This window comes from Scyliorhinus canicula, chromosome 7 (genome assembly GCF_902713615.1).
Source record: "Scyliorhinus canicula chromosome 7, sScyCan1.1, whole genome shotgun sequence".
NCBI lineage: Eukaryota > Metazoa > Chordata > Chondrichthyes > Carcharhiniformes > Scyliorhinidae > Scyliorhinus > Scyliorhinus canicula.
This window is the reverse complement of record NC_052152.1, coordinates 137,603,048-137,617,588: the sequence shown is the minus strand read 5'-3', so window position 1 is coordinate 137,617,588 and position 14,541 is coordinate 137,603,048. Positions and strand designations below refer to the sequence as shown.

The 14,541-nt window shown below is 43.8% G+C and overlaps 1 protein-coding gene across 3 annotated transcripts in view; it reads left to right on the top strand.

Annotated features, from left to right (window-relative positions):
* Window positions 1-14,541, top strand: part of LOC119969409 (cadherin-22-like) — a 1,080,568-nt gene that overhangs the window by 777,459 nt on the left and 288,568 nt on the right. For all 3 annotated transcript variants that reach the window (XM_038803029.1, XM_038803028.1, XM_038803030.1), the window contains one exon: window positions 12,824-13,077. In XM_038803029.1, the coding sequence (XP_038658957.1) occupies window positions 12,824-13,077 (254 nt within the window). The remainder of the gene's footprint in view (window positions 1-12,823; window positions 13,078-14,541) is intronic.

Below are 14,541 nucleotides of genomic sequence, written 5' to 3'. Positions count from 1 at the left end.
AACTAAAAGGCAACTGTGCTCCTCATTTATCTTGTCCCCATCTGTTCTTGTAACACAGGGAGAGGTATGTTTGAATTGTTACAATCCTGACATTGCTACCATTTACTCAGGGATTAATGCTTCACAAAATAGCGCTCTTTTATTTAGTTTTATTACTCATTCAGAATGTACAAATGTAGGACTTTATAATGAAGTTATTTATCACTATTCTGTTCAAAAGGGCAGACGAGTCACATTTGTTTGGTATTGTTATTAATATAGGCACTTTGTCAACAGCAAACTAAAAGTGTTAGGTTATTGTATTTCTGGATGTTTCCATTATGGAATAAGGCAGATAAAATGCTAGTTCCTTACACATGTTTGAAAAACAAACACAAATAATTCTCAGCAGTGGCTCAGTGGCTAATCTCCTCTCTGAGTCCAAATGTTATGGTACAAGCCCCAATCCAGGGCAGTCCTAAAAAAATGTTTTTTTATTTGTTAACAGAATGTGGGCATTAGTGGCTAGGCCAGCATTGATTGCCCATGTCAAAGTGCATTTGAGAATGTGATGGTGAGCCGCCGCCTTGAACCGCTGCGGTCCATGTGGTGTAGGTACACCCACAGTGCTGATAGGGAGGGAGTACCAGGATATTGACCCAGTTCCAGTGAAGGAACGGCGATATATTTCCAAGTGAAGATGGTGTGTGGCTTGGAGGGGAATTTGCAGGTGAAACCTGGGTGGTAATCCCATGAATTTTGTGTCCTTATCCTTCTAAGTGGTAGAGCTTGAGGGATGGATACTGCTGTTGAAGGAGTCTTATTTAGTTACTGCAGTCCGTCATGTACATGGTACATACTGCTACAAATGTATGTTGATGGTGGAGGGAGTGAATGTTTAACGTGGTGGATTAATTGCTAAACCAGCAGGAGGCTTTGTCCTGGATGTTGGTCGAGCTTCTTGAGTGTTGCTGGAGCCACGCTCATGCAGGCAAATGGAGAGTATTCCATCACATTGTTGATGTGTGCTTTGTGACATGAGAATGTCACTTTAAGAAATGTCTGTCTGCTCATGGTACTGCAGTGATGTCAGCTAAAGACTGTGGATATACACTACACTCCCTAACTGTAGATATACACAACGCCCTAGGGCGTGGAGCTGAGCTCTGGCTCTGCTTTTTAGTTTCACTTTGAGAAAAGCTTGGGTGTGTCTGTGTCTTTTTGATTTTGTTTTTTCAGTGTTGGAGCTGAAGCCAGACAAAGCAGGAGTACTGCTGTTCTCTCTGCCATGATCATTCTTGATCTCTTGATCATTTGGTGAATTCAGAATTATAAATGTTCGCAGTAGTGAATGCAAATCTGATGTGCTTCTGTTAAAAGGTGTTTCTTTTGTCTTCTGGATGTTGTTTGGGAAGTTATTAAGGATTACTTAGTGTTGTATTCTTTGGGGGTTGTATTTGAATTCATGGTTGCTAAGATGTTCACTGTATGTTTTAAGAAGGTTAACTTGAGTTTATAGAATAAACATCATTTTGCTTTAAAAAATACATTTCCATTTCTGCTGTACCACACCTGTAGAGTGGGCCAGGTGCTCTCAATACCACAATCTATTAAAAGTTGTGGGTCAGGTGAACTCCATGATGCACTTTGGGGTTCTCTAAATCCTGGCCCATAACACTTGTAGATGGTGGATTGACTTTGGGGAGTCAGGAGGTGAATTACTCGCCACAAAATACCCAGTTTATGATCTGCTCTTGCAGCCATAGTATGTATTTGGCTAATCCAGTCAAGTTTCTGCTCAGTGGTAACCCCCAACATGTTGACAGTGGGGGATTCAGTGCTGGTACTGCCACTGCCATTGAATGTCAAGGATAACTGGTTAGATTCTCTCTTGTTGGAGATGGCCATTGCTTGGCATTTTTATGGCATGAATGCAACTTGTCACTCATCAGTCCAAGCCTGGATATTGTCCAGGTCTTGCTACATATGGACATGAACTGTTTCAATATTTGAGCAGTCAGAAGTGGTGCTGAACATTGTGCAATCATCAGCAAACATCCCCACTTCTGATCTTATGATGCAGGAAAGGTCACTAATGAAGGCGAAGATGGTTGGACCTGCCCTTGGGAACTCCTGCAGTGATGTCCTGCCACAGAGATGATTGACCTCAAACAACCAGAACCATCTTCATTTATGCCAGGTATGTCTCCAACGAATGGAGATATTTCCCCCTGATGCCCATTGGCTCCAGTTTTACCAGGGATCCTTGATGTCATACTCGGTCAAATGTTGCCTTGATGTCCAGGACAGTCATTCTCACCGCACTCCCTGTTCTTTTGTCCATGTTTGGGCCAAGGCTATAACCAGGTCAGGAGCTGAGTGGCCATGGCAGAACCCAAACTGAGCATCAATGGGCCGGTTATTGTGGAATAACTCCCGCTTAATAGCACTGTCAATTACACTTTCCATCACTTTGCTGATGATCAAGGGGAGACTGATACTGGTGGCCCACAATGCCTTATACATGTCCAGTTTTGAGTTGCTAGATCCATTCAAAATCTATCCCATTTAGCACGGTGGTAGTGCCACAGTTACAGAGTTGTTTTTATCTTCAGTTTTTGCAGGGCGTTGTGTATATCTACAGTTAGGGTGTGTGGTGTATATCTACAGCCATCACAGAGTGTAGTGTATATCCACAGTCTTTAGCTGCTAATATTTGTGGGGTTGTGTCAGCTTTTTAATAAACCTTACATTAGTTTTTGTTCAGTTTTCTGGTTGCCAGGTGCATTTAACATCACTGAATAATATATGGGGCCTCCAGTTAAAGCCTCTACATTAATTTGCATTCTTACAGAGAGCATTTACTAACCCCTCTGGCTGTGTTAAGTACTCAATCTCATGCCCATCTCACTTAGAGTCAAAAAAACTTTTTGGGAATGCCTCACAGTTATTCCAGGTAATTCCATTGCAATTATATCCCTCCTTAAACAAGGCAACCAATACTGTACACATACTCCATATGTGGTGGCACCAGTGCCCCGTATAGCTAATAATTAACCTCCTTACTTTTGTATTCAATTCTTCTTGCATTAAATTATAACATTCTATTAACTTCCTTAATTACTTGCTGTAAATATACACTAGTCTTTTGTGATCCATGCACCAAGACAGCTAGGTCACCCTGCATCTCAGAGCTCTGCAATCTCTCACCATTTAGATAATATGCTTCATTTTTATTTTTCTTGTCAAAATGGGTAATTCCACATTTTTCCAGATCCTTCTGATGTCTTTACAATTAATTTTCTTTTTTTCTGCCTTTGTGTTGTCAGCAAATTTAGCAACCATTCCTTTGTTTCCATCATCCAAATCATTTACATAAATTGTAAAAAATTGAGGCCCCAGCACTGATCCTAATGATACACCACTCCTTGCATCTTGCCAACAAGAAAAAGATCAATTTATGCCAACTCTCTGTTCCCTGTTAGCCAGCCAATTTTTAATCCATGCCAATATGTTACCCCGACAGCATGGACAAGTATTTTTCACAATAACCTTTAAAGTGGCATCTTATCAAACGCCTTCTGGAAATCTAAGTACAGTACACCTACCAGTTCCTCTTCATCCACAGCACATGTTACCTCTTCAAAGAACTTTAAGAAATTGGTTAAACATGATTTCCCTTTCACAAAACAATGTTGACTCTGCCTGATTATCCCAAATTTTTCCAAGTGCACTGCTGAACATCTTTAACAATAGCTTCGATCATTTTTCCTCTGACAGATGCTATCTCAATGTCTTTGTCAATAAAAGAGTTACATTTGCAATTGGAACCTTCCACGAAACAAGTGAATTTAAAACCAATGTAGGTATCTCACAAGTCAATTCTTTTCAGATCCTATAATGAAGTCCATCATGATCCGATCTCTTATCAGCCCAGCAGCTCCAATAATTTACTCAGTACCACTTCCTTGGTGATTGCAATTTTCCTGAGTTTCTCCCTCCCTTTAATTTCCTGATTTACAGAAATTTCTGAAATGTTACTTGTATCCTCAATCATGAAAACTAATGCAAAATACCTGTTCAATTCATCTGCCATGTCCTTATTCTACATTATTAATTCCTCAGACTCGCTTTCTATAGGACAAAAGCTCACTTTGTTAACTTTTTAATTTTTTAAGTATTTAGAAACTTCCTAACTAGCATATTCTACTACTCCATTTATTTTCGTTCCTGAACAATCTTTTAGCCATTCTTTACTTTTTTTAAAATTCTGTGCAATCCTCTGACCTGCCAACCATCTTTGCACAAATATTCTGGGGGCGATTCGCCGAGCCCGGCGCCAGGCCGGAGAATCGCTGCAACCGCGCCATGATGCCGGCGCGCAATTCTCCGAGGTGCAGAGAATCGGTGCCATTTGCAACAGTGCGTTTGGCGCGGCGGCAGCCGCGGGCCACTGGAATCGGCGGGGCTGCCGATCCTCCAGCCCGGTTGGGCCGAGTGGCCGGGCCAATACGACAGAGTCCCACCGGCGCCATTCACCCCTGGTCGCTGCAGGCGGGAAATCTGTGGGAACAGTCGGGGGAGGGCGGCCTGTTGGGAGGGGGGGGGGGGGTGATGGGGGCTCCTTTTCCGGGGGGGCTCCAATGGGGTCTGGCCTGCGACCGGGGCCCGCCGATCGGGGGGCCGGCCTCTCCCCTCCCCCCCCCCCCCCCCCCGAGCCTATTTCTTGGTGCGGCCGGCCTCTGAACACCGACCCCATGTTGGTCGGGGCCTGCGCGCAAAAGAAGTCCCCCTCGCGCATGCGCAAGTTGGCGTGGCCCAACTGCGCATGGGCGGGTTGCCATGGCACCCATTTGATGCCGCGTAAGGGGGCTGGAGCGGCATGAACTGCTCCAGCACCGTGCTAGCCCCCTCTGGGGGCCAGAACCGTACATAACCGGGCCTGGTTCGCGCCGTTGTGAAATGCAATGGCATTCACGACGGCGTGAACTCTTGGGCCCAATATTGGAGAATCGTCCCCCCAATCTCTTCATATATGTTCCTATTTTGTAGCATTTTAGTTAACGACAGATGGTGGGCCCATCCCTTGGAATTTTCCTTTCTAATTGGAATGTATTTATTCTTTGTATTCTGAAATATCCCCGGAAATATCTGCCATTGCTTCTCTATTGACCTATCCCTTAAACAAAAATGCTTATTCACTTTAATTTGCTCTGCTTTGATGCCTTCATAATTGGTCTTATTTGAGTTTAAAATACCAGTTTAGACCCATTCATCTCTACCTCAAACTGTATGTAAAATTGAATCATATTATGATTGCTGCTCCCTCGGGGTGCCTTCATCTCGTTGCACAATACCAGGTCTCGTTTAAAATTCTCCCAATAACATTCTATGAATTCCTCATCGAGGCGACCTTTGCCATCTGATTTATCCAGTCTACATGCAGATTAAAATCCCCCATGAATATTGCCACACCTTTCTAACAAACTCCCTTTATTTCTTCCTTTGTACCCTGTCCTTCTGCATGGTTGCTTTTAAGTGGCCTGCACACCACTCCCACAAGTGACTACTTACCTTTATCATCCCTCATCTCTATCCAAACTGTTTCTACATCCTGGTTCCTGAACTTCTGTCATCCATCACTATTGTGCAAATAATATCATTGCTTAGCAGAACCACCTTTTCCTAGCTTCCTGTCCTTCCTAAATATCATGAATCCCACAATATTTAGGTTCCAATTTAGGTCAACCTGCAACCATGTCTCTGTAATGGCTATCAGATAGCACTTATTTATTTATATTTCCACGATCAGTTCATCTGTTCATTAGTTCATCTGGACTCAAGAGGTGAGGTGAGAGTAACTGTCCTTGACATCAAGGCAGCATTTGACAGAGTATGGCATCAAGGAGCCCCAGCAAAACTGAAGTCAATGAGAACAAGAGAGTCAAAATTCCCACTGTTTGGAGTCATATCTTTCATGAAGGAAAATGGTTGGCGCAGGTAAATCGCCTCAATCCGAGGACATTGCTTCAGAGTTTTGTCAGGGTAGTGTCCTCGGCCCAACCATCTTCAGCTGCTTCAACATGACCTTCCTTCCATCCTATGTCAGAGGGTGGATGCACCTTGAAGATTGCACAATGTACAGCACCACTCGCGACTCCTCAGATAATGAAGCAGTTCATGTCCAAATGAAACAAGACCTGGGCAAAATCCAGGCTTAGGCTGACAAATAAAAGTTACATTTGTGCCACACAAATGTTAGACAATGACAATCTCCAGCAAGAGAGAATCCAACCAGCTGCCCTTGCTGTTCTGTGGCATTAACATCACTGAATCCCCACAATATCAACATCCTGGGGGTTCCCATTGGCAGAAACTGACTGGACTAACCATATAAATACAGTGGCTACAAGGGCAGGTCAGAATCTGGGAATGTTGCAGAATGTAACCCACCTCTTGACTTCTCCTTGCTCACCACCTACAAGGCACAAATCAGGAGTGTGATAGAATACTCGCAACTGCTTGAATGATTGCAACTCACACAATATTCAAGATGTTCGACACCATGTAGGACAAAACAGCCCGCTTGATTGGCACCCCATCAATCACTTTCAACATTCACTCCTTCCGCCACTGATTCAAAGTGGCAGCGGTATGTGCCATCTACAAGATGCACTGTAGCAATGCACCCAGACCCCTACAACAGCACTTTCCAAACCCATAATCTCTATCACCTAGAAGTACAATGGCAGCAGATGCACATGAACACTACCACCCAAAAGATCCTCCCTAAGCCACGAACCATCCTGACCTGGAAATATTCTATTGTTCATTCACTGTCACTGGGTCAAAATCCTGAAACTCCCTCCCTCACAGAAATGTGGGTGCATCTACACCTCATGGACTGCAATAGTTCAAGAAGTCAGATCACCACCACCTTCTCAAGGGTACTAAGGGATGGACAATAAATGTTGGCCAAGCTAGAATTGCCCCCATCCCATGAAAGGATAAAAAAAATGTGCTGTGTCTGGTTTATTCTTACTTTTGCGTGCAAGTTAACAGATGGTTCCCATTTCATCCTTGCATTTTTGATAGCTCGTTCTAGTCTCAAATAACACAGGTGCTCTAAATCGTCTTCTTCTATTCCCACTTCTGCCACCGTGTTATGGCTTTTAGTCTATATTAAGAACAACACTCTGGTGGTTGTCTGCCATATGTCTCCAGTATATTGCAAAGTGTCAGCTACTTTCTCAGAAGACATGGTATTTTTATATGAATCGGTCTACTGGTCAGTATCTACTCAACCTGATATAAACTGTCACAGGGATGAGAGAAATATCCACCAGAAAATGGATTCAGTATTATTGAATTGAAGTTGGATGGGTCAGCTGGTTACAGTGCTCTACCCCTTCCAGACAATGATTACGTTGACAGGTCTTTGTTCTTTGGTGATAGACTGTGGTGTCCATTAATAAAGCTTATAACTGGAAAAATCCTTCACAGATTCAGCCCATTCTATGTTATACTGAGGCTCTCAGATTCTACATTAATGGCAGCATTTGTTTGACATAAGATTAAAATGAGTTCTGTCAGTCTCAAAACTTATTTGTTCTTTTGTGACTACTTTGGTTCATTAAGGGATAACTTGTCACTGCGGCACTTTATGCAAACTATCTACATCTTGAAATGTACTGAATCAATGGAGTGTGTGGCAAGAAGAGTGTGGAACTGCAGTTGCAAAATTGGGTTGTTTTTACTTCCATAATTATAATAGATTTCTTATCTGTCACAAGGTTTTAATATTATTGGAATTAATCTGTACCTACCTATGTTTAAAAGTAAGATATAAAGAGATAGCACATGACATGTGTGGAGTCATGTCGTGTGGACGCATCGTGTGTCCTCCGTGTATCTACAAGTAGCCCATTTGCACAGTGTCAGAATATGAAGTCTTTGCAGCAGGAGTTCTCCACATTTGAGTGATAATTTGCCAATGATCTGCAGCTTCAGAATTTGGTAATAATACAAAAGTAAAAGATTGGCAAATGGTGAGGCCATGAAGATCTTCAAAGAGTTCACAGAATCAACACGAAGGACAAGGCAAAGCCAAAAAAAAATCAAATTAAGAAGTTATGAAGTGTAATCGCTGTTGCAATGAGGAAGTCAATATGCCACAACAAACCCCCACACACGGCACTCTGATGCTGATCTGCGATGTGTGTTAAAACTCCCGCTAATGTTACCTACGAGAGCGTCTCAAAACCCTGAAGGATAACTTGAAACACTGGTCCTTAGTGGTGTAATTTTGTTTGGAATAATGTGAGGAATAATTTTAAACCAGTGAGGTATCAGACCACTTGTGTAAACAATTAATGAAGAATATTTAATAAAGTAAAAGAAAACACATGACAAAAGATGAATATACACTCTGACACTTAAGTACATTGATAGCTAAACGCACAATGGTATCTGAAATTACCTCTTATTCCCAAAATATAACCACATTCCCTAAACTCACTAAGACACCCCTTTTCCCAGGTAACATCCAATTTCAGGAACTATATAGGTCAAAGCCAGCTAATAGTTACCACATAATACTGCTTAAATGACCTAGTCTAGGAAAACATCCCTTCATGGTTCAGCGAAGGCACAAAACTACGGGGGCGATTCTCCGCTGCCCACGACGGGTCGGAGAATAGAGGGAGGGCCTTCCCGAATTTTTCCCGACCTCCCGCTATTCTCCCACCCCCACCCCCCCACGGCCACCCCACGACATGAATCGCTGCTCGCCGTTCTTTACGGCGAACAGCGATTCTCCCCAGGCCGATGGGCCGAGTTCCCAGGCCTTTACGGCTGTTTTCACGAACGCAAACACACCTGCTCTCACCGTTCGTGAAAATGGCCGGCAAGTGCCGGACAACCATGGCACCGATTGGCATGGCCGCGCCAAGGGTGGCATGGGCCTGCGATCGGTGGGCACCGATCGCCGGCAACGGGTCCAATTCCGGCGCACTCTTTGTTCCTCCGCCGCCCCGCAGGATCAGTCCACGGGGCGGCTGAGGGGCTTTACGGCCCGCGCATGCGCGGGTTTGACGCATATGTGTGATGACATCATCCGCGCATGCGCGGATTGGAGCCGTCCAACCCGCGCATGCGCGGCTGACGTCATCGTGCACGTCAGCCGCCGTGACGCTTGGCGCGCGGGCTTAGCGACGGTCGCTAAGCCCGCGATGCCGTGCTTCACAGGGCCGCGCTGCTAGCCCCGACCGGGGGGGAGAATCGGGTCCCGGGAGGGGGCGCGGAGGCTGCCGTGTAACACGGGCAGTTTCACGGCAGCCTTTACGACTCTCCGCATTTGCAGAGAATCGCGCCCTACGTATTTTAGACGAGGATTTCTGCAATCTGCCATGGTTCTAAATGTTAGATGGAACAGGCTGCCATGACTTAGATCACAGATGGAACTAGGTTAGTACTGCTGCCTCACAACACCAGGGACCTGGGTTTGATTCCAGCCTTAGGTGGCTATGTGGAGTTTTCACATTCTTCCCTTGTCTGCATGGGTTTCCTCTGGGTGCTCCGGTTTCCTCCCACAGTGCAGGTTAGGTGGATTGACCATGTTAAATTTTCCCTCAGTGCCCAAAGATTTACAGGTTAGGTGAATTGGCCATGATCAATACGTGGGATTATGGGGATAAGTGGGGGGGTGGGCCTAGCTAGAGTTGGTGCTAAATGGCCTCCTTCTGCATTGTAGGGATTCTATGATAACTGGCTTTCCTGATTGTTGGATGGAGAACTAGCTTGTTTCCAAATGAGGACAGTTATACTGTTCAGTCTCTTTGATATTCCACCCTGTGGATTCTGCTGTCTATACCTCTCAATTTTTTTACCTTTAGAAGTTATCATTTGTATAGCCCCACTGACTTCTGGTGCACAATGTTTCTGATATGACCATTCACACCTCAATGTCTCGAGACACTTGCTAATCTTGTTACCGGGCAAACCACTTCTCATTATTCCTCTAGACGCCTGCTAGACAAATTACTTGACTGATATTTTGTTTTCATCTCAAGTTCACTTGTTAGCCTAATTAATTTTCCAAATTCCCAACAAGTGATGTTGATGGATGGATCATACTCGGCCAGGACACAATGATGAATCCCATGTTCTTCTTTAAAATGGCACAATAAATTTGTTTACATTCACCCTAGAGAGCAAACATAACCTCAGTTTAACGTCTCAACACCTCTAATATTGCAGCAGTCCCTCAGTGCCAGCCTTGTTTGTGTGCTCAAGTCTCTGGAGTGGGACTCCGTCCCTCAAGCTTCTGACTTAAAAGTGAGAATGCCACCAACTGAGAAACAGTTGACCTATATAAGTTGATCATTACAACTTCATTCTTAGACCTTATGCTTCTAATTATAAACCCCGATTTAATTTGGTGTCTTTTTGGTGTTATCTATTGACATGTGTGCTTTTGGAAAATGATCTCCAAACACATCATTCAATGCCATTCTCTTTAGTGTTTATTTCTATTCCTTGTGCTTATCTCTCAACAACTCACATTAAATTGCATCTGCCCTGTAACTGCTCATTCTGCTGTTATGTTGTCCCCACCAGTGCAGAAGGACTAAATAGGATTTACTTGTCTTTTAAAATTGTGATGGGCTAAGAAAGAATTCACAGGGCAAGACTGTTTCTTCTGCAGAATCACTGGTGGGGAGTCATCAATTATTGATAAGGAAAGGAAAAAAGAAGTCGGGAGAAGTTTCTTAACACAGGATTGTTGCAGCATGGGATGCTTTGCTGAAGGGATTGATGCGGGATCAAGTTGTTTGTGGGCCGTAGAATGTGCATTCATTTGCATATTGCTAAGTACTTGTGCACAGGTAATGATATATGATGTGGATACCAGACGTGTACTCCTGCATGACTGCTGTCACAGCAGGTAAAAGCAGTAGATTACTTCAGTTAATAATTTGTTTGAGTTACCACATGTGTCCTTATTCACACATAACAACATCACATAGGCCTCTGAAGCCTGCCATGATCAGCAATGTTCAGCAGGCTTGTGACCTTGTGGGCTTAATAGAAAATAGTCTTGGTCCTTTCGACAGAGAAGTCCTTACACTTTTACCAAATGTTAATTAAGGATTTTGCTATTTTGCAAACAGTGTCAGTAATGCCTGCTGCAGTTCAAGCTCTTCTCCAGAAATAGTCCTTTCAACTTGTATTGGGCTGGGTTTGCCTTTGGGAGAATATATTCTCCTGCCGGAGTTGAATCGCTTCTAGTTTGTGCTGACGCTAGGAGCTGCACCACGAAGTGATTCACTCTACCTTGCCATGCAAACTCTTGCATGATGGGAGTCACAAGGCATTACATTCCAAATTCCGCGATCAGGCTGCCTGCTCATCCAGCTATGATTAACATTTTCTGATCACATCAAAAGCAGTTAAGTGAATGCAGGTAACTCCTAGATATTTATAAATGTTGAGGATAGTTTCAAAGTAGAGAACTTGAGATGCATGGAAGCATGAAAGGAAATGAGAATAAACAATCCAGTCACCTGGTTGTCTGGAAGCTATTTATTAACCTATCAATTGCAGCCTGCTAAAAGCTTTTTCTCTTTGAAAGTTAATAGAACCTTGCAGATCATAGGATCTGAAGGGGGTTTTAAGCCTTGTGATTTTGGCGTTCTATGAAGTAACAGCTGCTGCTTTCTACAACTCTGTCAGAGGCAGCAGTTGTAAGGGACAGGTGAGTGAGAAAACAGTGATCTTTCACTGTTTCTGCCTGGACTGCTCATTTGCTGCCAGGCAGGGGTGACTGATATAGAGAGGGTCTCTGTTATGAGGGGTCACTGACGGGAGTCTCTGATATAGGTGGGGGGGTCTCTGATGGTGGGTCTCTGATATGGGCCATTCTCTGATTGGGGGGTCTCTGATGTGACGTATTCTCTGATATGGGGGTTTCTGTCATGAGGGTCTCTTATTTGGAGTGTCTCTGATGGAGTATTTCTGATATTAGGGTCAATGGTGGAGGGTTTCTGCTTGGGGCTTTCTGGTGGGGAGTCTGATGGGAGTTTCAGGTCATGCGGTTCTGGTGAGGTATTTGGTGGGGGTGTCTGATGGGGCGGTCTCATGTGGGGCAGGAGGTGGGGTGGGCAGGATTTGCTTTGTGGGGGGGAGTGGGTCCTCTAATGGACCTTTGGGGCACCTACCTTAAATACATACCCTCATAGCCCACCACGAGCTTCCCAATGTCAAGACCACTGGCAAATACTTGCCCAATCCATGCCTGTGTAAATCCTGGTCCAGAGAGCATCATGGAGGTGTGGAGAATCCAATGTCAAACCTGCCAAGCATGGGGCATGGCCCTCAATGCCACCGCCAGTGGGGGACCAGGGCATCACAACGGTATCAGCACCAGGCAGCGAGTGGCAGTGAATCTCTCCCATTATCTTTGCTTGTGGTGGATGCTTAATTAGGGAGGTAGATCACCAATCTTATCACGACTACCAGACAAAATGAATCCGTCCATGGTCAACTGAAACAGCGTTGACTTATGGAATAGTAAAATAATCGACCTTCTCACATAATACATAACTACTTCTTCATAGAGCAGTACAATGTACAGCTATTCCTTACCAAAAGACCCAATTATACAAGTTAAATGAAAAATACTTTGAAATGTATTTGACATCCCCTATACTCTGACCTGTGAAACGATTGTGTAGAGCTTTTCAACAGGGGACCCTCTGTCACATTTTGACCACATAAGTGAAGATAAGAAGAATGATACAAGTCGTGGATATGAAAAACTAACCCATTGCTGTTCTTCTTTCAGCCACTGGACTTTGAAACCAAGAGAACACACAGTCTGCTGCTGGAGGCAGTCAATAAACACATTGACCCACAGTTTGAAAATCTCAGATCCTTCAAGGACTGGACCAGTGTCAGGGTGATGGTGAAAGATGTCAATGAGCCACCTGAGTTCATCTCGCAGACGAATGTGATAGACGTTCAAGAAGATGCCCATGTCGGAAGTGTCATTGGCTCCATAACTGCACGAGATCCTGACTTAACAAACAGCCCCATCAGGTACATGTGTTTCCATTCTGGTTGCCTCAACTGTGTGCGGGATTGAACTGGAGCCAAATATCTGTTTACCATCTATGTGATAATAATTTATATGTGTTGGAAATGCATCATTCAATAAACGCTCTTTAATTCATCACATGAACAATTGAGCATAAAAGTAAGGATGAATGTTTCAGTTATACAAGTGAGACCGCATTGTGAATATTGTGTGCAGTTTTAAGGCAGGATGTAAATAAGGAGATTTACTTGATTGATACCGGGAATTAAAAGTTTCTCTTATAGGGATAAGTTAGACAGACTGAGCTTGTTTCCACTGGAGTTTAGAAGAGTGGGGATGACTTGATTGAAGTTTATAAGATCCTGAACGGTATTGACAAGGCAGATGTGCAAAAGGATGTTTCCTCTTGCAGGTGAGTCCAGAATTAGGGGGTGCCTTTATAGGGCAGAGATTCTTGTTTGGAAAGGGAATCAAAGTATTTGGGAATACAGAATTCAACACAAATAGACCATCCATCATCTTATTGAAAGGTGGAGCCGAAGCAAGGGGCTAAATGGCCTACTTCTGTTCCTATTTTGTATATTCATACGGTTGTAACCTAAGTTAATTTCAGTGCAATGGGTCGTATTCTCTACTGATGGGTTCAAATCCCACTCTAGGCATTTAAGCACAATGTTCCAGTTGATACTGTCACCTTTCAGACTAGTCTTTGCCTGAGTTCTCAGCTGGACAGAGAAGATCCCATGACCTTGTCAAAGTAAATTTATTCCAAGTGCCTTGGTCAATATTTATCTCACGTTATCTGGTCATTACCTTGTTGCTGTTTGTGAGAGCTTGCTGTGTATAAATTGATTACAAGGTTGGTGCATGACTGGAGGCGGTTTGACACAACTGAGTGACTTTCTTGACCACTTAAGAGAGAAGTTAGCAGGACAGCACAGAGTGGTTAGCACTGCTGCCTCACAGCGTTGAGGACTTGCATTCAATCCTGGCTCTAGGTCACTGTCCGTGTGAAATTTGCATATTCTCCCATGTTTGCATGGGTCTCATCCTCACAACCCAAAGATATGCAGGGTAGATAGATTGGCCACATTAAATTGTCCCTTAATTGGAAGCAAATAATTGGTTACTCTAAATTTATAAAAATACACAAGTTAGTAGTCAGCTATGTGGGGCTGAAATCAAAGACAAGCTAGCTCAGGTAAAAATAGCAGGTTTTCTTCTGAAAGGATATGGGTGAATCATGGAAATTTGTAAAATTCTATCGGTGGAATTTTCCAAACTTGAAACTAAGTCCAGTGGCAGGCAAGAAAGTTGGCATGTCTCGTGCTGGTTTATCTTCTGGGTCTGCATTACCCCTCCAGGTTCTTTGTGGTGACAGCTAATACTGGAGAAGCTGGCAGACGTGAGCAACTACATTCCGGAACAGACGAGGGTGCCTTCCAGCATTGCCTTTTGCTCAGCTC